General features: G+C 49.5%; 1 protein-coding gene across 3 annotated transcripts; it reads right to left on the bottom strand.

The window, feature by feature from the left end:
- Positions 1-37: 37 nt before the first annotated feature.
- On the bottom strand, positions 38-26505 carry WDTC1 (WD and tetratricopeptide repeats 1). Of its 3 annotated transcripts, none has more exons than XM_027661069.1 (16): positions 26381-26505; positions 20660-20807; positions 18039-18122; positions 17103-17149; positions 15840-15951; positions 15223-15410; positions 14195-14377; positions 13814-13908; positions 12581-12696; positions 11312-11387; positions 9443-9539; positions 7896-8069; positions 4274-4509; positions 3724-3892; positions 3128-3320; positions 38-2995 (listed from the first exon to the last, which is right to left on the bottom strand). In XM_027661069.1, exons 2-16 carry the CDS (start codon positions 20765-20767, stop codon positions 2798-2800), a joined length of 2076 nt encoding a protein of 691 aa, XP_027516870.1. In that variant the 5' UTR covers positions 20768-20807; positions 26381-26505; the 3' UTR covers positions 38-2797. The 3 variants fall into 3 exon arrangements, with proteins under 3 accessions (XP_027516870.1, XP_027516871.1, XP_027516872.1); XM_027661070.1 differs by lacking the exon at positions 26381-26505 and adding an exon at positions 25301-25578; XM_027661071.1 differs by lacking the exon at positions 26381-26505 and adding an exon at positions 25003-25018.
- Between the last annotated feature and the right edge of the window lie 1394 nt (positions 26506-27899).

Raw genomic sequence — 27899 nt, 5'->3', positions numbered from 1 at the left:
GAACAATCCCCCAAACAAAATGACACCAAGAAAGGACTAGAACAAAGAATTATTTAATCGCTTAACCCTTTCTCTTCCAGGGACCAGAGAAACAAGTTTTCTGCTCCTACTAATGAGGGCAGTAAGGCTCGTGTGTTACCTCTACAACTGCAGGGGCAAAGTTTACGAGATGATCATCTTTAGTACTCGAAAAAAGCGAGAAGCAATGGTCACTGCAACACGAAGAGAATCCTAGAGTCTCCTAACGGAGAGCCCATTGCTAGAATACAAAAATAAAGGAGGCATCCCTGCATATCCCAGGCTAGAAAGAGTTAACCAGAAAGAGCAGGAAGAAGCTTTCCCAAAGAGGGGGTTGAAGTAAACAGCAGAGGTCAATAAAGCAACATCTTCTCCCGACTTCCCCAGCATGTTTTTTCCCTTCACCAATAAATACAAATTCCTCATTAACAAGTGACAAGCAGGTAATCTGCCCACAACAAGGGGAAAAGGGGCTGGAGGCAGAAAGATTTTTCACTCCTATTATTATTTATCTTTTTTTTTTTTTTTAACCAAAGCAGCCATTAAAAACAGCAACCCACTGCAGAGGCAGGGAATCTGTTTGCTTTCACACTGCAACTGGCAGGTAAAAGAGCTGCACTGTCTCACGAGTGTAAAAAAACCCCAAAAAATAGCTGCCACAGCAAAAGGTGAACGGGGAGGGAGAGGTTTGTTCTCTTCAGAGCTTTCCATCTCAGTCTCTCAGTCTAAAAATCAAAGTCTGCAGACGTTGTCTACTGAAAGCTGAAAAAAAAGTTTGAGTGGGAGGAGAAGAGGGGGAAATAAAAAAAAAAAAAAGGATGCATCTAGTAGGAAGCCTTAAGCAAAAAAAGAAAAGGGCAGAGCGTGTCAGAAAGCCACCCAAGTGAGGAGAATTTTCTGCTGCCTCTGGGTCTTGAAGAGCAGGTACACCCGGGGTGGGGGAGCCTGTACCCCAGCAAACAGGTGAACTGAACAGTCGTGGGTTCTGTGTGAAAACAAGCAAAGCTGCCCTCGGGAGCAGAGTGACCTGTCCCAGGTGAGCTCTGCCTCAGTGGGAGAAGGTGGAGAGGACTCTGCCACCCCAGAGCACGAGGGGAGGTGGTTGTTTCAAGGGGTTCTCACAAAACCGGGGTGGGCTCGGCTTCACTCCGAGACAGAGCAGGTGACGTCTGTCTGAGGGGCAGGGATGAGATCCCAGTTCTCTCTCCCTGCAGGGAACAGTGTCCTTGGAGAGATGCTGCCAGACTCCATGACCTCTCTCCCTCCTCATCTCAAAGACTGTTCTGGAAGGGAGAGGCAGCCCTTGCTCAGCCAGCACTGCGCAGCCTCGCTCAGCAACGCCTGGCAGCCAGAAACAGCCAGAGGAGGAAAAGGAGGCCTCTCCTCTTTCCACAGCAGCAACAGGAAGACCAGGGATTGCACCACATGGAAGAACAGCACACACACATGCGCACACACTCCCAGACACACACCTCACACCCCTGGGACCAAGGCTGGCATGTTCAGACCTTCAGCAGGAAGAGCTACGAGACAGCGCAGAGCGGTTCAGATCTCCAGGGGCTCTTTGGTCTTAGTTGATAGTCCTAGAAAAAAACAACCTCTGCGGGTTCGGTTGTAGCACAGCTGTGTAAGATCTGTTGGGTATTTAGTGTTTGGCAACTGCAAGAGGGAAAAACAGGGCTGTGTGCTACATGAGAGGGGAAGGAATGGAAGTACCAGTGCTGCGTTTCTTGGTGCACTCCTGGCTCTGCAGCCAGTCAGTGTGTGGAGAGCGGGAAGAGGAAGGAGGTTTCCTGAGAGGATCACGAATCCATCCAATGTCACACCAACAACGAGGCAGAAAAGGCCCACCTCGGCCAAGACAGAGCAGCTGGCTGCCCAGAAATGCTGCTTCTAACAGCTCCAAACTGTAGTTGTAACATACACACGGTGACAACGTTCTCAGCTCCCACACATGGTGACATGGAGAGGAGAAGGTGAACACAGCTACACACACTGGGCAACAGAGAGAGAGGCTGTGACCTGCCCCTTTCCTCAGCAGCTTCAGCTACACAAGTCCTAAGCCTCTGACCCAACCTGTCCCCGCTGCTGTCACCTCCCTCCATGGGTTCATGGACCACAGGAGAAAGTACCAGAACTGGGCAAGCACATCCTGCCCCATTGAGCTGCACATATCCAGTGCCTTCAACAATCCTTCAGCTAAGACAGGGGGACAAGACAGGCAATCTCCAGTCCTCAGTACAGCACAGCCACATCTGCTGACAATGTGTCTGAGATGGAAGCCAGAAGAAAGATGTTATGGGATAAACCAGGTGTTTCATGGCCAACAACCCTAAACTGGGGGCCTCTAGACAGGCTGGTAGCACAGAGTCAAGCTTTCAGAATCACTGCAGTAAATTCATTCCATAACCCCTGCCCTAGGTTTGTATTTTATTCAGGAATTTAACATCCCCTCTGCAATGCAGGCAACATCACCCTGTACCACATCATACAGCAGCTCTGGAAAAATAATCACCAGTTACACTGCTTACAGACAACTCAAAGACCCCTGTTGGGACTAAATTCCACTAAAGGCAAACCCCGGACTGCACTGCCATGCTGTGGAGGAGGAGGAGGAGGAGGTGATGGTTTACAGAGACGGCCGCTCCTGCCCCTGCCAGCTTGTCCTACTCTGTGCATAGTGCGAAACAGTGCAGTCATTCATCAGAGAGAGTCCAGGACCAAGGAAACTAGGTTCCCTTTCAGCCAAACAATTAGAGGAAGGAGAGGCAGTTCTATTTTAGCTGGGCCGGCACTGGACTTGCCCCTCTGAGCTGTCTTCATCATCTGAGCCTCCAGCCCCACCACTGGTCAGTCCTGTGATCCGGTACCCCATGTTGAGCAACATCACCTCCAGAGGGTCCGCGTTCATCCGCCTCTGGTTGGCCTGGGAAGCACCTTCCATGTCCACCACCACGCGGCCGTTGAGCGTTTCACTCTGCAAGGCACCAAGGGAGAGAGCTCAGGGGCCGTCACTGCTGCTCTCACTAGAGATGCCAGCGGGGAAAAAACAGTAGGAAAGACCACGTTCCACCTCCTGACAAGGGGAGCCTTTGACTGCAGCTCTTACCTCTGGCCTGGGGTTCCACAGTCGCACGACCGGGTCGATGCCGCTGGTAGCCAGGAAGCAGTAGCTGGGATGAGGCTGGAGACAGTTCACAATGGACTCGTCTCCCTGCAGCACTCGGACCAGGTTGGTGGTTTCCTTCTCCCAGATGAAGAAGGAGCCATCATCCGACCCGCTGACTATGTACTGTGCATTGCTAGGGCAAGAGGAGCACAGGCTGGAGGTCACAGCTCAGAGCCAGTCTCTAGCAGACATGAGAATTTTCTATAATTCACAGGCTGACACCCCTCATGCTTACAGATCCAGATAAAGCTCCTGTGCTGGTCCCTCTACCCCCAGGAGTCCTGTTTTCAATCCCAAATGGATTTCTGAAACACTAACCCAACCAGGTCCCTCTGTGGATCTGCTACTGATCAGCTCTACTCGTGCAGCCACACAGGAGGAGGGTTCCGGTCATCTTTTTTAACCCTTCAAACCAGTGCCTGTGTCATTTTATAAACACATGAGGCTTTATCCGATGGAAGATATGTGGGCAATAGTTTTATCCTGCTGTTGCCCACACCCCTGTCCTGCACCCCTGCCACGCTCTGCCAACATACCTGCCAAAGAAATTGGCCTCTTTGATGTCTGTAGTGGTGTTACAGTGGCCACAGTATCGGAATTTGTAGTCGTAGCTGCGCTCCCTCAGCACCATCTCGTCCTCAGAGATGGAATCCTTGCGGCCTGTGGCTCGGAGCCGGATGGGGCCTCCCCCTTTCTTGTCTTCAGCTGGAAGGACAACAGATTTTTTCCCCTTGACACCATTTGGGGAGGAACATGTTCTAAGCAAACAGCACTCCAAGAGACCCCAACAGCTTTAGGGAAGAGTTAAGGACGATTCCAGCAGGGAGCAGGGCTTAGAGCACCAGCTTCCTTCCAGATTATCTCCTGGCTACATCAGACTCCTTTTATCACACTCTCACTCAAGAGCAAACCAGGACCAGGCGCAAGGAAAGAACAGGCTCAGGCCGGTTTTTGTGCACGGTAACAATCAATCTCTCTCAGAAGTTGGAGCTTTACTTCTGAGGGGCAGTTTAAGGAGGAAAATCCTTGTCTGATCATTAGATTTCAGTGTAACCTTGAAGGAGCACACGGAGCAGTGGCACTCACCATTATCACTCTTGGAGAAAAGGGCTGCATTGATGTCCCTGTCCAATGCATCGCAGGCACTGCTGTGTGCTTGTTCTGGAAACTTCCCTTTAAAGTCATCCAGACACTCCAGTGCTTCTGCCACATACTTGAGTTCAAAGAGACAGCGGGCGAGGCGGAAATGGGCCTTCAGGTGGCATGGATTTAAGGATATGGCCTTCAAGCAGTCTCTCAGAGCATCGTAATGGTCCCCGTCCCTGAGGAAAAGGGAGCAGTGGATCACACAGCCCGAGCAGCAACAGCAAACATTTTCCACTGCTGTTTCCCAGCCCTCATTTCACACCACAGCTTGTTGTTTCCAGCTCTTTCCACGCAGCAGGCACCCCACAAAGCTCACTAACAGCATTTGCTGTGTCTCGGGGCCACCACCTGACCCAGCCCAGCTTCCCCAACGCCCACAGGCAGCCCTGGGATGTGACCACACAGGGATGCCCTGCGAGCCCTGACCTGCCATTTTAAATCCGGGAGAGCAGAGCTCCCTGCTGTAACACATTTCGGGAAGTCCTTTGAAGATGGAGGATGCAGCAGCCCTCTGGCCAGGCAGCACAGGCCTCCCGTGCCAGGCAAACAGGCTCCTCACACGGCAGCTCACTCGTGCCCCTGTGTGGACACACGGCACAGCTCCTGCCCAGGGACACTCAGAGCCCTCAGCCAGGAGCTGCAGAACCACCCACCCACCTCAGAGCCCTGATGGACAAATAGCTCAAGCAGGAGTCTTTTTTTCACCTTTACAGGAAAAACCTTTGAGTTTTAGAAATGAGTGTTACAGCAGACTGGTATGGTAATGGATATTGATATTCTGTTTAAAGTACTATGCTTGATTTCCCTGAGCTCTGGCTGTGGGAATAAGGGTGTCCCTGCTTGTGCTCTGGGAGCGGGAGGGATTTGTTGAGCCTTGTGTGGTGCTCAGCTCAGACTGACAGGGCTGACACACCTGGTGCACCAGCATCGAGCCTGAACTGCTCAGAGGCACCACAAGCTGTCCTGAGAGAGTGCCATGTGATGGTTAATAATAATAATAATAATAATGATGTTTCACCCCTGTAATCTATATGCCCCATTCCTTGGAACTGTTCAAGGCCAGGTTGGATGGAGTTTGGGGCAACCTGGGCTAGTGGAAGGTGTCCCTGCCCATGGCAGGGGGTGGAACTGGATGATCTTTAAGGTTCCTTCCCACCCAAACCATTCCAGGAGTCTGTGATTCCATGCACTGTCTGAAACAGTCCCAAAGGGAAGATGATGAACTGCCCTGTGCCTTCTACAGGGTAACAGTTTTAGACCATACAGAGCCTTTGTCACGGAATCACAGAATCCCAAAATGACTCAGGTTGGAAGGGATCACTGGAGGTCATGCAGGACACCCTCCCTGCCCAAACAGGGTTCTCTACAGCATGTTCCTCAGGACTGTGTCCAGACAGCTTTGGAATATCTCCAGTGAGGGAGAGTCCACAACATCTCTGGGCAGCCTATCCCAGTGCTCTGTCACTCTCACAGTAAAGAAGCTGCTCCTCACGTTCAGGTGGAACAGGGAAGAGGTGTTCCAGTGCCTGGACTCGTCTAGAGGAGCTCCAGCTCTTTGGGTTACACCCTAAGGAGCAGTTACTCAGTGCCACAAAACATATTCTGCAAACCACTGACCCTCCAGCTCCCTCCTGTCTAGGTGGATATTGGCCACTGGCCAGCACAGTCAGAAGGTGGAATGCCTTGTCCATGAGATCTGCAGAAGGGTAGAAGGAACATTGCTCTTCAGGGCTGTCTTTGCAGCACTGTCTGTGTTAATTCAGGAAGCTGGACAAAGCAACGAGCCACTTTTAATCAGAGGAAGAGGGGATGCAAGTTATTTGTTAGAATGACAGACTAGTGTGTCACATTTTCAGACCTGACTGGGTTATGAGCTGCTTTACCACTCTCAAACATCCTTCAGCCTCAACTTACCAGTGTCAGCCCAACAGACTGGTGTGAAAACATACACAGTGAGATGTAAAGCAGGCACTGACTTCTCCCTTTGTTGCAGCTTTGACTCAGCCTGTGCAAAACTGGAAATCAGCTCCGTACTGTCAACATGGACTGCTAAAAGCAATCCAGAGGGTGATGCAGTTGGCTTTTAGGAGCAAAATATCAAAGAACAGCCTTGAAGTGCTGTAGAGTATGAGCAGCATCTTAAGGGAGATGAGCAAGGGGAGGTTAGGAAATTACAGACCTTCCTTTTTTCTTGATCTCTCTGTTATTCAGAGAACAAGGCCAAAGCAGGACCTGCAGGGTTCTGAGGGTGGCCTATACCTGTTCCTGCTCCAAACATCAAGAACACCTCAGAGACATGCTGTGGTTCAGTATGGGTCACTGCCTGCCTCTGCCTCCTGCTCAGTGACATCCCAGCCACCTTCTCCATATACCAGAAGCTGTTTCTAGCAGAAAAATGTCCCTTTTCTGCACCTGGAAGAGATCAGCTCAGTACTATTTAAATTCTACCCATTGCATGCCACAGAAACCCATTGTGTGTATGTTTTTCACATCCTCCTGCTACCCAAAACTGTGGCAAGGCAGTAGCTGACACACTGAAAGGTTCAGATCTGCCAATACCCTTCAGGAAAAACGATTCCTATATGAAAAATGTCATTCATGAGATCAGCACTCAGCTTCTGTCTTCCATTCCTTAATCCCAACCTATTGTTCCTCTCCCTCTGAACACTGAGGTCTTTTTGAGGCAGCTCCCAAATCTCTGCTATTGCAAAACAGCCAGTAGGCCAGTTACCAACAGTCACAACAACTGCTGGCTGCTCTTTATCTTGGCAAGAGGAGAGGAGAATTCATACTGGGGATTTCAGCAGGGAGAGGGGAAGGATATCCTCACAAAGCAAATGGAGATGAAGGACCACAGTTATTTTAAATATGTTAATGGCAAGTCATGCTACTCAGTCTTACTCTGCTCAAGGGGACAGACACTAAAATAACTCAGCTGCATCTTGCAGATGCAGCTCTGGCCACTGGTCAGAGAGACATTACCTACTGCAGAGGCTGATAGGGTGTTTTGCAACCATTAGGACAGAATCCCCTCCACATTCCAAGGCACCAGTTGCCACCTCTACAGATCCCTCTGAGAGGTTTCCAAGGGAGTGTGGGTTAACTGGGGTAACACAGGAACCACCAGGTCTGAATATCTCCAGTATGAGGTACTTGGATAAAGCAGCAAACAAAGCTACCCTGGGCAGCCCTAAACCAACCTTCTACCATGAGATGTTATAAAGCACAGTCACCATTACCTACTCTAATGCAGATCAGAACCATCCAGAGAAATGCAAACACCTTTGGAGACACCCTGTGACTCAGAAGTGGATTTTGGGTTTCTTTTTATAAAGGGAAGGATCAGAACTTCACTCAGCACATCAGCAGGTGAGATGATGAGCTTTATCAGCTGGGCCTGACCACAATTTCTCCAACACACACTGCTGTGCCAGAGGTGCCCACTTATGACTCAACCCAATAACCCCAACCCCACAGGAAAACCAGGTCCTCCAACAAGATATCTATGGTCCTTGGAAGTCAGGCACCTGTGACACTGAACTCTGACACTCTGGCTCCTTACCACTTGCGCTTCATGTAGGCAGCAGCCCTGTTCCCATAGAGCATGGCATTGTTGGGGGCTTTCTGCACTGCTTTGCTGTAGAGCTGGATGGCCTGAGTCCACAGCTGGCAGGCAAAGGCCTCGTTGGCTTGCTGCTTGATCCTCTCCAGGTAAGGAGGTAACTCCACTTGGGGGCTGATGGGAAAGAAAGGAGGAGCACAGGTAAGTTGGACATCCTTAACTCCAGGTAAATGTTTGTGGTGTTTAGTTCGAGCTTAGCAAGTCCCAGCGAGCATTACCTAATACCAAAGGATTCAGGAAAAGGCAGAAGAGATCCTGGATCTGAATAACCTGAATTTAGGAGGAAGGTTTCTTTTCAACCACAGAATCACAGAATGATTTGGGTTGGGAGGGACCAACTCTCTGCCATGGGCAGGGACACCTTCCATAGCCCAGGCTGCTCCAAGCCCCGTCCAACCTGGCCTTGGACACTTCCAGGGATCCAGGGGCAGCCACAGCTTCTCTGGGCAACCTGTGCCAAGGCCTACCCACCCTCACAGGGAAGAATTTCTTCCTAAAGTCAAGAATTTCTTCCTAACATCCAATCTAAACCTGCCCTCTGTCAGTCTGACTGCATCAGTTCGACCATCATTTGACCGTTTCCATTTTTCCTTTAGACACAGGGACACTCCAAATTGAGCAGTGGGTATTTTAAACACCACACTTCACCGACACATCTTTGTTTCAACTGCATAAACAACATTTCCAATCCCCTTTTAGCAGTGCATAACAATGCAAATCCAGAAGCATCCAGAGTTCACCAGGCCCACGCTCCGCAACCCAAAATTCCAGCCCCATTCCCACTGCCGCGGTGGAGGGGCCATCTAGAGGAAATGAGCTGAAACATTCCACAAAGCGACTTTGGTGGAACCCAGACTACCCATATATGGTATTAAATAAGTGTCTTGACTTTGAACCATGCCTCAGGAAAAACAGCCACCAAGATGTGCTGCTGCTGCTTCACCCCAACTGCATTTTGCTCTTAAGGAAGGAAAGGACCAGGAATAAACAAGAAGAGTTTCTCCATCCATTCTCAGCTCCCATGCAGACTGCAGGAGTAGTGACTCCAGTGTCACTGTCCTAAAGAAATTCTGGCTGCTTCCTTCAATTTCCAGAAGGCAGGTGCCCAAAACATGGCAAAGGGAAGCAAGGCTCTTTCACCTGGCAGCCTCTCCTATTCCCAACACACAGTTCCTGCAAGTCAGGAAGGAACAACCACCCAGGACACTTTGCTTCCAGGCCTGAAAAGTCATTTCTTAGTTTTGTCCACCCTAATTCATCACAAGAGAGGAAAAATCTTCATGGATAATTTCTTCCTGATGCTCTTGTTCACAGCCCAAGCGCCAGAAGCCAATACAGCTCCTGGGACAGAGGCCACTTGACAATCGAGTCGAACACACCAAGTGGATTTGTACTTCACACTTTTTTGGCAGTACCTCACCCTGGCAAGAGGAAGAGGACAAGGAGAGAGGCCCAGGACCCCCGTGGAGGTGCAGCTGTGCCCTTACCTCACGTGTGCCCTCCCCTCGGACAGGCGGAAGCCGTTGCTGTGGAGGTGGATGCCATTCGACACTCCGTTGGTAGAGGTTTTTCCATTCTGCACTTCTGAAGGTTAGAAAAAAATATATATATATCTATAAAGCCATGCTAAGCATCAGTGTAGATTATACAAACTCATATCTGCAGCTTCAGGGTTTTTTTGTACAGCAGAGCCAAGCCAAAGCCACACCACATCACTTCTGGGATATCACACGTCCCACCTCCTCCGGCCACCCAGATTTGATTTGCCGCCTTCTATTTAGTACCAAATCTCTGCAGTGTCCTTTGCAATGGTACTCTTGAACAGAAAACCAGATACACACAGAACTAAGTACTCACACACACACAGAGGGTATCCTGAAGGGATCTGCCTTTGACTGAGCCTAGGCCATAGCTGGAGTATCACAGAATCCCAGAATGGTTTGGGTTGGAAGGGACCTTAAAGCTCATCCAGTTCCACCCCCTGCCATGGGCAGGGACACCTTCCTCCAGCCCAGGTTGCTCCAAGCCCCGTCCAACCTGGCCTTGGACACTTCCAGGGATGGGGCAGCCACAGCTTCTCTCAGCAACCTCTACCTCACCACCCTCACAGCCAAGAATTTCTTCCCAATATCCCATCTAACCCTGCCCTCCTTCAGTTTAAGGCCATTCCCCATTGTCCTGTCACTATATGCCTTTGTGAAAAATCCCAAAACTGCACAAGTATTTAGTGACATTGGTATAACTCTGTATTTCAGACAAATGAACATACAACTAAGCTGTTGAATACTTCATAGAACAAGGAGGATGAGTAGAACCACTGAAGGAATCCAGTAGATGAATTCCAGATGCTTGCTTTCTTTCTTTCTTCCTTTAGTCCTTTTCTTACCCTACTGTTCAAGGGAGGGTTGTTACAGGCTGAACCAATCCTCTGCAGGCCATGCAGCCACATCAGCTGCCATTTCACCAGAAAACATTCAGGTTAAACCTTACAAACTGCATTTATGCTGCAGCTGGGAGTGCTCCTGCAGCCACTTCAGACTGGGGAACTGGGGACACTGCCCAACCAGCCTGCTGGGCTGCTCAGAGATCTCAGCATGCAGGGACATGCAGGCACAGGACTTTGACCTGATAACACCTTTTCCCAGCCTTTCCCTGAACTTCCTGTGCCCGGCAGGGAGTGTTTGGTGCAGCTGCACCTCCCTGCTACCAGGAGGTGATTTTTAGATTAAGGCCTAAGGTGAGGACACAGGTCACACAGGGAAGGGGTGAGCAGGGAACACTCCCTGCCAAGAGTCAGGAGTATCACTGCAGCCACTCACTGCCTGCTGCCTGTGGTATCTGTGTACAGAGCAAGGAATGAAAGGGCTTTTGGACAAACTTCCAGGTCAAATAAATGACTTTTTGATTGTAGGAGGGCTATTAGTGCCAGGCCAGATTGTTAGACTAGGGAAGACGGCTCTGTTTCCTTGTATTGAGTGTATAAGGAAACAACAGTATCCTATATTTTACTGATAATTAAAAGGAAAAAAAAAAAAATCAAACAACATATCTCTTCCATGCCTGTCTACAAAGCTTCCCCCTTATTTGAAGACAGGATACCAGGACCTCAACCACTTACAAAGTCTACTTAATCCTTGTGCACAGCTTTAAGCATTCTCCCTAATTAACACACACACATTCAGCTCCCCACAGGTCACTTCTCCCATCCTGACACTCATTTTGGCCCTCTGCAGAAGGGTTTTAGAACTCAGGGTATGAACTACACTGCAGAAACAGCCCAGCAACAGCTTCATTTTCCTGCTGCACCCTGACTTCACTCTGCCTTTCACTCCCTTTAGTGACAGCATCACACTTACCCCCTGAAGTGTGGCACTTCTTCGGGAGGAGGAAAGTGTACGGTCGCTGTTTGTATGTCAGATCAAACAAATAGACCTAAGGAGAGGAAAAAGAGAGAATGAGACCAAAAAAAAAAAAAAAAAAAAAAAAAAAAAAGAAAAAAAAAATCAGCAAAATATAGATGCTCAAGTCACCAAAATAAAACAGGGCCAGATGGGTGTACGGTTTTGTGTTTGTGTTTGCTGTTTCCAATTTTCTAACTGGGAATCTTGTTTATAGATGGGGATGGCAGCAGCACTAGTGGTGTGCTCCATTCCAGCACTGGGTTCAGAAGGGATAATGCTGAGAAACAGCAGCCTGGTCTTATCTCAGAGCTAAGACAGCCCTCCCCACACCTACAGAACTTAAAAGATGGCCTGACCACTGACCAACCTGCTCAGAAAGCTTCAACTCCAATAAGATACTTTAATTAACAGTGATCATGAAGGAATCAAACATTTATTGACAGAAAAGAGGTGGTACACTGAACTGAGGGAATAATCTCTTCAAGATGAAACCTGAGAAACTGAGAAGGATATATTAAGATTCAAGATTTCTATAAGATTTCTCGAGAAACTCCAAAGGCAGCCCTGTGAAATTCTATTTTACAGTTGTACTGGGACAGGAATGGACAGCCCAGATCAGCCCTACTCTTCACCTTCTCAGCACCTTCTCTTAAAGAGAATGAGAGCACAGGTGAGAAAGACCTGCAGGGGACAACCACAGTGCAACCTGCCCACCAGCAAAGTTCCTGCTTAATCCACACTGATTAATGCTGTCAGGAGGATTTTCTCATTTCATTGATAGGCTTTACAGAAGATCCATGAATATCACCCAGAGCTTAAAATTAAAGCAATCAATATTCCAGGTGAAGGCCTTTACTTCTCCAAGTCCTTTAGTCACTATGCCTTATTACAGAAGCAGTTTGATGTTTCAAGAATGAGCTATGAAATCTTTTCTAGGTCAGCAAAGGTCAGTTCCAGAACTTGTTTAGTTTTTTTTCCTCTTCCAGAGAGTGAACTGTGAACTGGAAAACCAGAACAGAACGTGGTTCAAGTTTGATCAGTGACAGCATAGCAAATAAATCCCTAATCCCAAGCACTTAGTCTGAATTAATCAGAAAGCAGTTTAAAATCAATCAGATTACCCACAGAGAAGTTGCTGTACCTGTTTTCAAGAGCACACAACAATGTGCAGTGACTCAACAACTGCATCTGAAGCTTTCTGCCAAACTTGAGCTGTCTCCTTACCTGCTCCCCTCCCATGTTGACCAAGAGCTCAGTGCCATCAGGACTGAAGGTGACATATGTGGCCACCAGAACCCTCAGCCTGTTGTTGTAGTCCGGAAGCTTCACTGGAAGGTGCCCTGTGGAGAGGAGAAGTTTGTAATTATTGGCTTAACCAGTAAGTGCTGTCTTTGTCCTACCCCAGCTGCTCCCTTTTACAAGGGCAAAGCCATGGAGCACCCATTTCCTGCTGTTTATTGGATCCTTCCATCAGCCACCAAAACACACAGGGGCTTTTTCACAGCTTCTAAGTATCAATGCCTCATCCAAGGCTCTGAGCAACCACTCTAGTGGAAGATGTCCCTGCCCATAGCAAGGGGTGGAATGAAATGGGCTTTAAGGTCCCTTCCAACCCAAACCATTCAATGATTTTGATTCTGCAAGGCCATCTCCACGTGAAGACGAGGATTCTAACTGCCTTGTTAACAAGGAGCCTGCAGAACCCAGCAAATCTCAGTTTTAGGGATTCACCAGGATTTGGCTTCTGCCACTTGTGCCATCTGCAAATACCTCCATCTTCAACCCTCTAATCAGGTTTCCTTAATAAAGCCCTCAGCACAACCAAACCAAAGCTCCTAAATATTCAGCTCACACACAGGTTCTGTTGCTCAGACAGCAGATGTGTTGCATGACCAATTCAGGGGACCTGAGGAATCCTCCAGTGGGACTCATCAGAAGCAGGACTGTCAGAACTGGTCTGCTGAACGTGCTGGTCTGAGATATTGGAAAAAAACCCGAACATTTTGGGGAAAAGGATAGTAAATAACAAGCACTGGAGAAGAATGTCATATAGATTGCTCAGACACTGCATCACTGATTCTTCATCTGCAGGATAAGGACAAGTCATTTCTCTCCTGTGCCAAAAAGATTTTGAACAGCAGCTTTGCTGGGACCAGTTCCAGGAAAGCATATAGAGCCCAGGTTATCCAATTCTTGACTTTCCAATAAAAGTGACAAAAAGACATTTATGCTGGACAAGAAGCAGCAAGGCCAGCTCACCACCCCACAGCACTGCCAGATCAGAGAACCGAGCAAGAATCCACAGCACAGAAGTGAAACAAACTGCAAATCCAGGGAATATCCCATGGAAGAACTCCTCCAAGCAGTGGTTCCTTGTGTGAGGAGTACAACTCTGCTTCTTCAGGCATTGAAGTCCCACCAGTCTCTCCCAGTGTCTCCCAGTACAGGTGTCCATACCTGCCACGTAGTACTGCGCCGCGCCGTCCGGGAGGGGCTTCTGTCGGTCACAGAACGTGTGTACTCCAGCTGAAGGGCTCTGCTTCATGCTTTTCCTAGCCAGAAGAACAGCCTTATTATAATCATAGCATTCAACTGCTGGAAGCCTGATCCAAGCTAACACTTTATGTTCACCCATGAGGACAAGGCCCACCCAGCTATGGGTCACCAGGCTCGCATCACCCCAGTGTATTCAGAAATCAAAAAGGCTTTGGGTGATAGAAAAAAAAAAAAAAGAGTAAAACTTCGCAGATGATGGATCCCTGCAAGTCCCCCTTCCCCCCAGAGCCTTGACCAGATTTCTGCAGCTCACATGTGCCCAGCAAAGCCAGGTGCTGTTACCTGTGGTTGTGGATCATGCGGATGTCGTAGAGCCGCACGAAGGGCCCGCTGGCCCCCACTGCCAGGTAGTTGTTGTCCTGGGGGTTCACTGTCAGGCATTTGGCCTCCACCAGCTGCCCACAGTACTCAGTCAGGTCTATCAGGACCTCGGAGCGTTTGCTGTTCTCTCGCAGGTCGTACTGTCTGCAAAGGGAGGGAGTCAGGCACTCGTGTCATGGAGAGCAGAAGCAGCAGCAGAGAATCATGGAACACCCTGAGTTGGGAGGGACCCACAAGGATCATCCAGTCCAACTCCTGGCCCTGCACAGGACACTCCAACACTCCCCCCTGTCCCTGAGAGCGTTGTCCAAATGCTCCTGGAACTCTGGCAGCCTTGGGGCTGTGCCCACTGCCCTGGGGAGCCTGGTCAGTGCCCAACCACCCTCTGGGGGAAGAACCTTTTGTTAAGTTTTCCTTGGTGACCAAACTGAAGACCACTCAAAGCAGCACACTGACACCGCTCAGCAGTGACCTACACTTCATTATCCATGATGAGATGACACCAAGGACATGTTAACAACAGTAATTTGTGCCACAGGTTACTGGAAGCATCTCAGTTCAATACACACTAGGCCTCAGTATCAGGATAATCATCAAAACCAGCTCTATAACGTGCACAGATTTATTCAAGTTCCAAATTAAACTCCAAGTCATGACCTCACAAACAGCAGCTCATAGGAAAAGTGAAACAGAGCCTCATAGTAAAAATACTCGTTTCAGAGTCTCAATGACTCTGGAGGGAAATGTTATGCAGTGTTATATCTCCCTTGCCTCTGACATGGCTGTTCCTTTCCTGGCCTCCCTCTTCAGTGGAGCAAAATGGAGGAGATGAGGAGGGTATTTATCAGATTTTACGAGATAAATTTTTCCAGTTCTAAGAAAGGGAGAGATGAGCTTAAGCTCTGTAGTACAGAGACAGCCTCTCTCCAGATGCCTGCACAGCACGTACTGCGAGGGACCCTGAAACCAAACCAGCTGGAATTCTGTACCTGATCAACCCATCTTCTGCTGCACTCCAGAAGGTGTTTGGCCACATGGGAGCCGTGGCAATCCGCTTCACTCTGTTGGTGTGGTCTCCAAACATGTGGACTGTCTCCTTGACAGTCAAGTCATGGACGTGCACCTTGGAATCCGCAGCTCCCGTGATGAGGATCCGATCCCCCGAATGTGGCAAGAACTGTGGGAGAGAGATCTGACCTTCAGGCTGAGGCTGCTCACATGGACACCACTGGGCTGTCCGGGCAGTCACGGAGCAGGAACTGCTTCAGGAACATGGGATAACCCATGTCACTACCTACATTACACACATGTCAGTGTGCACACTCAGGAGTCACCAGCTACAGCAGGACACACACATTTCAATTTGCCTCTTTGTCACACATCCCAATTTGCTACGACCATTTCCCTTGAACTCACAGAGAGAATAAGCCTGGGATATGCATAAACTAAGTGCAGTACTGGATTTAATTCATTTTTTTGTATCATTAGAAATATTAAATTATTTGGGAGGCAAACTGCTTGAAGGAAAACGTTTCCCAGCAAGGATTTATTCTCTTGCTGCTTAGCTACCAATTTTGTTGGCTGTTCATTCCTTCTAACCACATACCTTGACAGAAAAGATGTTCGCAGTATGTCCTGTGTGCATGGAAAGGAGTTTCTTGTGGTGCAGAGGATCCCAGACAATGGTGTGCTGGTCATCAGAGCCAGAGGCCAACAAGCTGAATGAAAGAGAAGAGAAATATGCACCAAGTATTGTTCTGTTCTAAGCCGTGACCAATTTCACAGAGCGGTTTGACCACAGACATCCATTAAGTTAATTCAGCCCTAAGCGGCCCATTTCCTCTCTCTTTCCTCAGCTCTGTGTTCCCCATGCACTCATCCATTCAGCCAGGTCAAGGAGCTAAACCAGCCAAACAGCAGCTCCATGGAAAATAAAGTGAGTGGTTTTCGTTGGTTCGGCTCATTGAACGGATTCCGATGGCACGGGGGAAAACAGAGGTTATTTGCTCAACAACAAAATGCAGGGCCTCCATTTTCCTTATTATCCTGGCTGTGTTAAGTGCTCCCCATCATCCCTGAAGCCAAGCCAAGGCATTTATTCCCAAGCTCTGGATGTGCCCAAGCACTCCCAGGGCTCATGGAGCGAACCACAAACAGCTTTAAAAGTATAAAGTCATTGCAAGGTGCTGTTGACCTGGCACATCCCTCTGCATCTGAGCCCAAAAGAACTGGACATCTGCAACTCTCAGCTGTTTTAAACTTATTTCCTTGCAGCCAAATCTCTTTCAAGCACATGAAATTTTCTCTGGTAAATCATTCTGAGAAGCAGACCTTGGATGTTCTAAGAGGCGTGTCCAGAAATACACGCTCTTCCTTCCAGCCACTCATTTCTCAGGCAGAAAGTCTTTATTGCACTTGGTTAATGGAAATGCCCTTTAGTTTCTCTCTAAAATTGCAGAGGGGTAAATTCTCTACCTTCTTCCATTAGATATTTGTCCCCTTGCAGCAGCTTTTAACAGCATGGTGAAGGGGGTTGGGAAATGTCACCACCAGCTGGGCAAATCCCAAAGATCCATTATAATCCATAATACCACTTAAGAGAAGAGAAGCAGCCTTCAATCTCCACTTCTTAGTCTGACCATTTCCCTTCTGAACTGACTAAAGGGGCATTTCTAATAATATCCAGATATATTTAACAAAATAAAGCTTCTTTTTGAAGCGTGAGCTCTACTACAGCTAAAACTTTGAGCTTGAGCTCCACTTTACTAGAAATGGGAAGCAGCTGCTTGTGATAAGATGACCTACATCCTACTCTTAGGAGAACCTGGGGTTATGGGTTTGTTGCTCCCAAACCAAGCCACATACTTACTCTCCTTTTTCATTCCACTCTAGACAGTTGACACACCCAGAGTGACCCTGAGGGAATTTAAAAAAAAAAAAGGAAGATGGTATTACACAAACTTCAGATTTATCAAGCAGAGTTGTTCTAAGGCAAGGACACAGCGAGCTCCCCACAAATAACAACTTGTTCCAATACAAGCAGGTTTTTTTATGTTTTTATTCCAACCCTGTAAAAAAAAACAAACAAAACAAAACAAAACAAACCCCACCCACATGGCAAATAAGCACCTCCAGAAAAGAAAGACATGCTATAGCAGTCGGGGTAGAAAAGGTAAAGTGAAATAAATAATAAAAAAAAAAGGTAGTGTTGAATAAAATGGCAGTTTTAGTCTCTGAGGTTACAGCTGAAATCCTGCTGTACATGGGGAAAGGTGACTTTGCTTCCAAAGCCCTCGGCAAGGCTGACAAATTACATGTGCAGGTTGTCTGGGAACACAGGGAAAAGGCACTTTTGATAGCTCTGTTAGAAGCACCTTGCTGCTGGGTGATCCACCATCCATCTTCACCCAAATCAACCAACAGCAGTAGTGAGAAGTGGGGGAGCACCGATAGCGTTTGATTTGGGAGATGCGACTGAAAAGGGGGACAATAGGACCCTTTCCTCCCCCAAACCAAGATAACATTAAGATGTGACACAAAAAGCTGTGTCAGAGTGCAAAACAACCTGTTCTTTAGGGAACACATTAAGCATTAGAGCTGAGTGTGTTGAAGAGCTGACAACTGGTTCTCCTGCAGGTGCATCAGGTAAGCGCGGAAAGCTCACGCAAACTCTCACTGAGCTATTCCTGGCTCTAATGCAGCTTGGGGGATAAGAAATCAACATCCACCCCACAAAAGAGAGAATTTCATACCCTTCCTGCAGTGAGGAAGCAGCTGGTTTGCTCTCTGGGCACTGCCCACTCACCTGCAGTTCTGCCTCCAGGCCCAGGCGGCGGATGAAGGGGTCAGTGACGTGGTAGTGCCGCTCGAAGCCCAGCGCTCCCCTCTCCTGCACGGGGCAAACAAGCACCACACTGACTACAGCAAACAAAACATTTCCTATTTCCCCTTTTAAGAGAAGATTCTTAAAAGTTTAAAAGTCAAGCAGGTTGCTTTGCCGGGTATTGGGGTGTCCACAGCACGAGGGAGCTGTGCTCTAAGTAAGGAGGCACAGAATCAGAGGATCACTGAATGGTTTGGCATGGAAGGGACCTTAAAGATGATGCAGTTCCACCCCCTCCATGAGCAGGGACACCTTCCACTAGCCCAGGTTGCTCCAAGCCCTGTCCAACCTGGCCTTGGACACTTCCAGGGATGGGGCAGCCACAGCTTCTCTGGGCAACCTGTGCCAGGGCCTCCCCACCCTCAAAGGGAAGAATTTCTTCCCAATATCCCATCTAACCCTGGCCTCTTTCAGCTGAGACCATTCCCCCTTGTCCTATCACTCCATGCCCTTTTGACAATTCCCTCTCCAGCCTTCTAAGCCATCATTTGAACATCTTCAGGTAGGCAGATCATAATTTTTGCCCCTGATTTGGTTTAAAATGATGTTCAGCTCAGTGACAGGCTCAGCTGGGGAGCCAAGACCAGGCCCACACTAAGGCAGAGTAAATTGCCTACTTTGGGCCTGAAACAGAAGACATGGAAGAGCTTGGGAATGCCCATTATTATCCCCTGGTGATGACTTCAGCAGGAACTCAATCCTGAGGACAGCAGTTCTTGACCAGAGCTGCTCAGGAGAACTCTGCCATTACAGAGCCTGTCCTGAGGCACCAGCACGGGCAAATCCCAGGGAATGTGACTGGACAGCTTCCTTTGGGATGGGTTATTTCCTCAGCCATGGAGCAGGACCTTGGAGCTGCAGCAGCACAGCACAGGCTGTTCTAGAGGGAACAGCTGCCACAGAACTGCGTCAGTACAAATGAAGGTGAAGAAAAGCAGGACAGTTGTTTCCCCTGTGATCTCACAGGGCTCACAGATGCATTGGCAGATGGCTTCGATGAAAAAAGGCCAACTGCAGAGGCAGGGATGAAGGCAAGGGAATGCAAGTCACATTTTGGGTGGAACAGCCAAGGAGGTTCCTTCCTAGGAACTCACCCAGCCTTGGTCCCGTCCCACACCACGCTCAACTCATGTCTTTTTAATCAGCATTTAAAGATGGGAACACCAATGTCAAAAATTGTAACTTACTCCTTCACTATCAGCATTTAGGGATGGGAACAACAATGTCAAAATCACACTGATGGGGCTCAAAAAAAATCACACTGATGGGGCTCAAAAAATCACACTGATGGGGCTCAAAAAAAAATCACACTGATGGGGCTCAAAAAAAAAATCACACTGATGGGGCTCAAAAAAAATCACACTGATGGGGTTCAAAAAAAATCACACTAATGGGGCTTGGAACATGTCAGCAGTCCCAGAGCAGACACAGAACTGCTGAATTCCCTTCCCAGCCCAATGTTCAGTAATGAACTCCACACACTCCAAAAGCTATTGGAAAACAAAATGGAGACAGACATGAAAGTGTTGGAGGGAAAACAAACCAGGCTTTTTGTAGGAGCTTCCATGACAAACTTCAAACCCCCTGATGTATTTCTGTGGAGAGCATTCCTAAGGCCCTGCTGGGCCCAGTGCAAGGTGCTGCAGGTGTAATTCCTGTGCTGCTGCAGCCTCAGTGGCTTTGTGAGGGCTGTGGAATAGGATTTTGCTTTCCCTACAAGGAATTGTCAGACTTAGCAACCTTCCCAAGGTCACAGATCGAAGTCTGACAGAGTAGACAGTATGAGACAGTCCCAGGCTAAGGCTCTAACCACAGAACCAGCCTCTCCTTGTTAGGGCAGCAAAACAAATCTTTGCACATGGATTAAATTACAGGCTCGTAACACAAAGTTTGGTACCAAACTGCAAAGTGAGCACTTCCAATTCCTTATTCTGGCTACTCACAGACCCCTTTCCTGAATGCTGATTACCAGCAGAGCTGCAAATGATTTCAGGCCTCTGAGTCCAAGCAATAATTGCCTATTGTGTCTGCTGCAGCCAGTCCTTTCACGTTGATATTCCACAAATGCAGCCATCAGATGACTGATCCAACCACTGCAGCAGCTTTTTCCCCTACACAAAGGAAGCAACACACCACTCTCTAAAGAAGAGGAGACAGAGAGAGGCTGTGACAGAGATCATTAGCTCTACTACAGTCAGAAATACCTCTGATGGCAAGATCACACGGGGAGAACACAGAGAGGAGAGAGAGAGAAGCTGGTTAAGGGGCCTTTGTGGTGCCCAAACACAAGCAGCTGTATTTCCCTCAAAAGGAACAGACCTGCTGATGGCAAACTAGCACAGGGAGAGGAACTGTATTCCTGCCATGCCACACTTCACCCCAGCTCCTCATTAAGGACAGTGATAGGTCCTATGTGTTTGTTCTCTTAAGCTTCTCATGGAGCTTATCAACAAGAGATCTTTTCCAAAGTAAAGGCACCACCAGGAGTATTTCCCAATCCAGCACAAACACTGATTCTCCATCTCCCTCCACCCAACACGTACCTTGATCTGTCTGTGGATGATGTCTCTGGTAATGTTGGCTTTTGCCATCTTCTTGTAATGGGGCAGAGGAAAAGAAGCTATGGGAAGAGCTGCTGTGCATCCAAGCATTCCAACCGAGCCAAGATCCACGCTGAGGGCATTCAGTTACCTGCAGGACAGCACAGGGAGGGGACACAGGCAGGCACACACCATATTAGGCCACTCAGACAATGTCAAGCTTTATTTTCCAAAACCAGCAGTGGGTAAGAACTGAAAAGTTGGGTATAAAGGCTCCTGAAGAAACTCTAGGAAGGAACAACGCCTGACTTGAGGCCATCCCCAGTCTGTGGAGGAATTCACAATGAGCAGAATTCCAGGACTAAACAAGTCTAGAAAATCCATGTTTCTATGCCAGCAAAGACCCTGGGCAGTGTCCTGTCCCACAGTTTTCCCTCCCACCATTCCATGTCCACTCATGTCCAATGTCATGTTTCCCAAGCTCTACAATCAACAAGACTCATACTGTGAATAAACACAGTATCGATGGTTTTGGCCACCTCTTCTCTCTCTTTTTTATTACATTTAATTATCAGCAAAACCAAATTAGAACAACCAAAAGGGTACAAACATTCCTAGAAATCACAACAGCCAACCATCAGGTGATGGTTGGTCAACTGAACACCCAATTACCTCAGCAAGAGGTAACCTCAATGACTCTGTGAAACACAGGGAGTCAGGACAGACCCCTCACTACTCCTGTCCAAGGCCAGATCCACACAAAGCTGCCAGCTGGGCTAAATAAGCCCCATTGCTGGAGACATCCCAGAGGATGGGGTTTCCAGACAGCCCCGTGTGCTGAGCTCTGCAGGGAGAGGGAGCACTGCTGCCTCAAAAAGCAGCTCCAGGTTTGGACATACCACACGTGCAGGATCAATGGTATCTGCCATCCCTCTCCTCCAGCTTCTCCAGACACCTTTTCCAGCTAGCAAGCCTCCACCTGCCCTTCTCCTGGGCTGGATCCCCACAGATTGGCCTCCTTAAACAAATCCTTCAGGCTACAGCAAGTTTCTCCACCCAGAGCTGCAACAGGGCAGAGACCATCGTTCTGTGACACCTCAGCAGTTCACCCCTCAGGTGAGGGGCTGCTGCTCACTGGACAAAACCCAAGATCTTCTTATCTCTAAGATTATATATCCCAGTGCTCCACTCCTCCTCCTCCTCACAGGGAATTCTAACCACACCAGCCACCTGCCCTCACCCAGCTCTTCTCCACAGGAACCTGTGACCAGTCACTGATGGCAGCTAAACAACTTTTTCCACGGAAACAAATGATCCATTATCCTCAAGAGACACGAGGGACAATATTCCAGCAGATCTCAGGGCCTCAGTCTTGGCTGCAGCTTTCCACTCTTCCAAGTGCTTCCCTACAACATTCCCAGATTCTGTCTATGGTCTCCTCTCTCCAAGCAGCATCCAGGTTTTTCCTCTTCTTCCCTGACAGGCAGATTTCTTGTCTCCCTCTTTGAGAGCAGTTTAATTTTGAGCTTAGGACCCCAAAAGGACCCACACCATGCCAGGGTCAGGCAGGCTCTCACCTCCCAAAGGACAAAAAACCCCACTGTGCTCTCTTAAGAGCCCTACAAAAAAATCTGTCACATTTTCTATGTCCAATTATGGCTAATTTCCAATCAGCTCCTTTTCATTCAAACAGCACCAAACCTCAAGGACACACATGGAAAAATACTCGTCCATGGAAAGATCCAGATCTTTCCTATACAGACTGAAATAACCCACACCAAGAAGCCAGTTTAGAGCTAAATAAATCAATGCAAAACCATTAATACACCATAAATCCATTGTTTGAACGGAGAGAAGGAAGATTCAAACCCCCCAAAACCTGCCAGTCCATATAAGAGAGACTCAAATTGCCTTGATTTTCAACAGTCTCCTTTGTCCCAGTATTTTCTCCCTTCTGGAACTCTGACATCCACACTGGCCAGGGGACATAGTACACAGGAGTTGGCTATTTCTGGGAGTGTTTTTAGGATTACAGATGTGTTGTGGAGCTTCCCAACTCTCTGGACGGGTCACTGTCACTCAGAGGTGCCCCCAACAGAACGTTGTTCCTCAGGTCTCAGGAGATCAACATAGCTTTATTCCTTAAAAAGATATAGGTCAGGAAAATTATCCATGAAATCAGCCCTTTGGGTGACAGGCTTAGGCAAAAACCCACAGTCAAACAGGAATGCAGGAGCCTGAGGTGTCTCTCTTTCCTAGAAAGGGCTTGGTTTGGCAACTGGGTGTTGTAAAATGCTCAAAGGTCTCCCAGAACATGTGTCTTGGCCAAGAAGACTCCAAGAGCCTTTCTTGCTTTCATATTGCTATTTTTTTTTTTTGTTGCTCAACAGGTATTCCACAGCTACAAAGGCTTAGGCAACCTTTAAATTATCGTGGGATCACAGACAAAGAATTAAAAGGTCCCAAATTCTGATTCTGGGTCAGATTTTGAGCATTAGCCACAACTGGTCACAATCCCAGACTCACATTCACCATAAATATAATAGTTACCTCATTCTTGACTATTAACTAACTAAATACATAATAACTTAATTAAATAAATATTAAATGCTGTTAACACTAAAGACTACTGATCCCACCACTGTACAGGCAGATCCACACTCCAGTTACAAACTGACCCTGGAATAAAACACAGAATCCCCCAAGATTTGTAGGTCCCCTGAAAAATATATATAACAAATAATTAGACAAAAATAAACCCTGTCTCCCAATTTCTTAGCCACATAAAGGCTTCCAAACATGAAGCCCCTTCAGAGAGTCTCTGTCACCACCAAAGGCATGGAAATCAGTAAAGGATGTTCCTCTTCTGGCAAAACCACTGTGCAAATTCTGTTCTATCCCATTCTTGGCACTTCTCTGGCTTTTCACTAACCCTGCACAACCAACTCGTGGTGGAATGAGAGGATTAAGTCCCAGAGACAAGGACAGTGTAGGATGAGTCTGCACTAGTGCTACCAGGGATGACTCCACAAGCAGCTTCACTTTGGCTGCACGTTCCCATCCCTGGAAGTGCCCAAGGCCAGGCTGGACAGGGCTTGGAGGTACCTGGGACAGTGGAAGGTGTCCCTGCCATTGGAACAGGATGATCTTTAAGGTCCCTTCCAACCCAAACCATTCCATGATTCTGTGATTGTGACCTTGTTGGGCCATTTATTAGATGGCACTGGAGCAAGTTTCTCCATCACACTTCAATTCCAAGCAAGGACAACCTTCCCTCATCCCTCACTGCTCCAAAGCTGCCCCGGGACACCGCAGACAGGACTAAAAACTTGGGATCTAGTTACAGCTGTCACCTCAGCCATGGCAACAGCCTCTTCTTAAACTCCACCTGGAGCACCACACAGAGCACCAGCCCACCTGCAGTTCCCTCCTGGACTCTCCTGCTCCTGCAACACTAAAACTCCAAAGGCACAAAAAGCACTTTCGCAACACTTGGCCTTTAAATTCGCAGTCAAAAATTAACAAGCCACAGATTTCTGCAGGCTGTGGGCTCCAAACCTGGCAGGCTGTGTTTACACTGACAGCAATTTAAAAGCCCCTTAAGCTCCTGGGAAAGTACACTTCCAGAGGGTGCTCCAGGGCATGGGGAGGAAGGGGAGTAACAGGATTCCAATTATCCCAAAACACTCGCTCGAAGTCTGGAAACAAAACCTTGACACTGATAACACAAATAATTCCATTGATTTAATACCAAGTTATCCCAATGCAGGTCGGGTTTGGGGGATTGCTCCTTTGCTGGATTGTATTTTCCTCTCATGGAAGCACCTGAACAGCCCCCACCTCCCTCACCCCCACAGCGACATCCTGACACAGACCTGCCCTGCAGAGGAGGGGGTCAGAGCCCCAGCCTGGGCACCAGCACCCTTTGGAAAAGCTCCATCCACCCCAAGAAACTCCACAAAGCAGCAGAACCCCTGAAATCAGCAGCTTTACGCAAGCAATCCAATTCCTAAGTGTGTGGATGTGCCCAAGTTTCTCAAGGTCACTGGGAATAAGCAGCACTCTGCACACCACGAGCCCTGCGGATGCACGGCTCATCCCCAAGGAACATTCCCAAGACCCTTCCCTTCAGCATCTACAAATTATTTCACCCACCCAAACACCAGTCAGGACACAACTCATGCAGCTTCTTTATCCTCACAACTTAATTTTTCTGCCCTCTTTACCTTGACTTCCCAAGAGGTCATGGATCAAATTAAAACACATGGAGATAGGTACATTTATGGTTGGGTTTTTTTAAGAAACCTGGAAAACCAAGAGGGAATGACCTGGTTAGCAGCAAACACCTTGCTAAAAGAAGGTTTTGCTCCAGCTGAAGGAGTTGCCAGGAGGTCCCCAGGACAGATGGACATGGAACATGGAGAGAGTGAGGAGAAGTGGGACCTGAGCCCTGACAGACTCAGCACGAGGGGACTGTCAGGGAAACTCAGATAGCCCAGAGACATACAGTGCTTCCAGCTCAGCCCTCCAACTGGAATCCTACCTCTCCCCTTCATCCCCCAGCTCACACATCCACTGGGATAACAGAAAGATGCCAGACAACACCTCACCCAGCACAAGCACCATCCCAATGCCCAGACCCACACGGCCCAGTAGCTCCAGGAAGGAGTTCAGCTGGCAGAGGAGGAAAGGCTGATCCCCCTTCCAGGGAAAGGGGCTGCAGGACCCCCACCAGGGGCAGGGAAAGGTTCTGTGAAGGGTTTAGAGAGGGGATGGTGAGCAGAGGAGGGAGCAGGGCAGGGTCACAATTAGGAAAGGGGAGAGGGAGGTGAGGACAGGGCAGTGCCAGGTGTAGGAGGGGGAAAGGGAAGCCAAAAAGCAGGGGCTGCACCTGGCAGGGGCTGGGTGCCTGCCAGAGGATGCAGGAATGGGGAGGAGAGGGCAGGAAGAGGGTCTGGGGAAAACGGGGATGAGGGGCTGGGGAAAACTGGGATGAGGGGCTGGGGAAAACTGGGATTGGTTTGCTCCTGGCAAAGAGAAGGGAGGTAACACCTGGGGGGAGATAGGGGGGCACTTGACAGAGCCTGGGGTGGGGTAACTGATGGGAAAGACAAGGGTGGGGGGGAAATGTCAGGAAAGGGAGAGGAGGGAAAGCTGATAGATAAGGGGACACAGGGGGTGTGGCAGACAGGGAAGGGGGGGATAGCTCAAGGGAAGAGGGTACAGGGCAGGTAGAAGAGGGCACAGGGAGCAGTGGGAAGGGGGTGCCACTGACAGGGCAGGGGGCACGGGGGGTGTAGCTGACAGGGAAGGGGGTACAGCTGACAGGGAAGGGGTATGAGGGGGTGTAGCTCAGAGAAAAGGGGGTACAGGGCTGACAGGGTGCGGGGGCTGCTGACAGGGAAAGGGGTATGGGGGCTGTAGCTTAGAGGGAAGAGGGCACAGGGGTGTGGCTGACAGGGAAGGGGCTATGGGGGGTGTAGCTCAGAGGGAAGGGGACACGGCAGGGACAGATGACAGGGAAGGGGGCACGGGGGGGGGCGACTGACAAGGAAGGGGCTATGAGGGCTGTAGCTCAGAGGGAAGAGGGCATAGCGGGGACAGACGACAAGGAAGGGGGCACAGAGAGGGGGCGGCTGACAGGGAAGGGGATACAGGAGGGGGCGGCTGACAGGGTAGGGGGGCCCCTCTGGCCCGCGGGAGGGGGGCAGGGGGGGCCGTTACCTGTCAGGCCTCCCGGGCGCGAACGCGGCGGGCAGCGGGCAGCAGCGAGGCTCCATCCATGCGGGCCCGAGCGGGACGGGACGGGACGGAGCGCAGGGGGTGCCCGAGGGCCCCCCGGCCGTGCCCCCCGCCCCCGGCCCTGTTTACCCCCGCCAGCTGTCCGGGGCTCCGCTGCGCCCCCCCCAACCCCGCCGCCGCGCACCGCGCATGCGCCACGCCAACTGCGCAACCGCCCCCCACGCGGCGCCACGCCCCGGCCGCTGCGCAAACGGCGTAAGTGCTGTTCGTGAATAGCGCACCGTTCGCTGCGCGCCGCCGGGCCGGGATTGACAGCTCGCTGAGCCAATGGGAAGGGAGAAAGCTCTTCCTGAGGGATGCGCCAATCGGTGCGAGGAGGCGGGATCTCGGCGGCGCGAAGGGTCTGCTGGGAGCTGTAGTCGAAGAGTGATGGCGGCCATAACAACCCACCCGTTCCCCAAGCCTGGGCGGGTTTGAAGCTCTCACTGTATCTGGGCTCTCTCAGCATCACGGGCAGCTCGAGGTGTGGACTCGGCTGCGAGGGTGGTGAAGAGTCTCGAGGGAAAGCCATAGGCTGAGATCACTCGGTTCGTCCAGGAGGCTGAAGGGAAACCTCATTGGGGTCTGCAGCTTCCCCAGCCCTGGAAGTGTCCAAGGCCAGCTTGGACGGGGCTTGGAGCAACCCGGGCTAGTGGAAGGTGTCCCTGCCCATGGCAGGGGGTGGAATGAGGTGAGCTTTAAGGGCCCTTCCAGCCCAAACCATTCCATGGTTCTATTCCTCCCAAGGGGCAGCTCCGATCTCTGCTCTGTGTGAGCAGGGACAGGACTCATGAAAGGGCTGGAGCTGTGTCAGGGCAGGGTCAGGTTGGATATCAGGGAAACGTTCTTCCCCCAGAGGGTAGTTGGGCACTGCCCAGGCTCCCCAGGGCAGTGGGCACAGCCCCAAGGCTGCCAGAGCTCCAGGAGGGTTTGGACAGGGTGGGATTGTTGGGGTGTCTGTGCAGGGCCTGGAGTTGGACTTGGATGATCCTTGTGGGTCCCTTTCAGGTCAGGAGAATCATATAATCCCAAAGCAGTTTGGGTTGGAAGGGATGTTAAAGAATATCCAGTTCTACCCTTGCCATGGGCAGGGACACCTTCCACTAGCCCAGGGATCCAGGGGCAGCCACAGCTTCTCTGGGCAACCTGTGCCAGGGCCTTCCCACCCTCACAGGGAGGAATTTTTTCCTAAAATCTAATCTAAACCTACTCTTTTAGTTTGAAGCCATTCCCCCTTGTTCTGTCACTCCAGTCCCTTGTCAATAGTTTCTCTCCATCTCTCCTGACAGCTCCCTTCATACTGAAAGGCCACAATTAGGTCACGCTGTAGTCTTCTCCACCCTGAACAATCCCATTTCCCCCTGCCTTTCCTCACAGCAGAGCTGCTCCATCCCTCTGATCATCTCAGTGGCCTCCTCAGGATATTCTGTGATTCTCTGACCTCTCCACGGGAAGCGAGTTG

Source organism: Corapipo altera, unplaced genomic scaffold, assembly GCF_003945725.1.
Source record: "Corapipo altera isolate COAL_440 unplaced genomic scaffold, ASM394572v1 201, whole genome shotgun sequence".
NCBI lineage: Eukaryota > Metazoa > Chordata > Aves > Passeriformes > Pipridae > Corapipo > Corapipo altera.
Note: the sequence above shows the minus strand (reverse complement) of the source record. Positions and strands in the feature narration are given on the sequence as shown.

Bases quoted from the DNA above. Each gene is read 5' to 3' on its own strand.
- WDTC1 (XM_027661069.1), bottom strand. From the start codon at position 20,767: ATGCTTGGATGCACAGCAGCTCTTCCCATAGCTTCTTTTCCTCTGCCC. The intron at 14,378-15,222 runs GTACAGAATTCC...CTCCCTTTGCAG, and splicing joins GCAGAAGATGGGTTGATCAG to ACAGTACGACCTGCGAGAGA. The intron at 2,996-3,127 runs GTAAGAGCTGCA...GGTGCCTTGCAG, and splicing joins TGTGGAACCCCAGGCCAGAG to AGTGAAACGCTCAACGGCCG.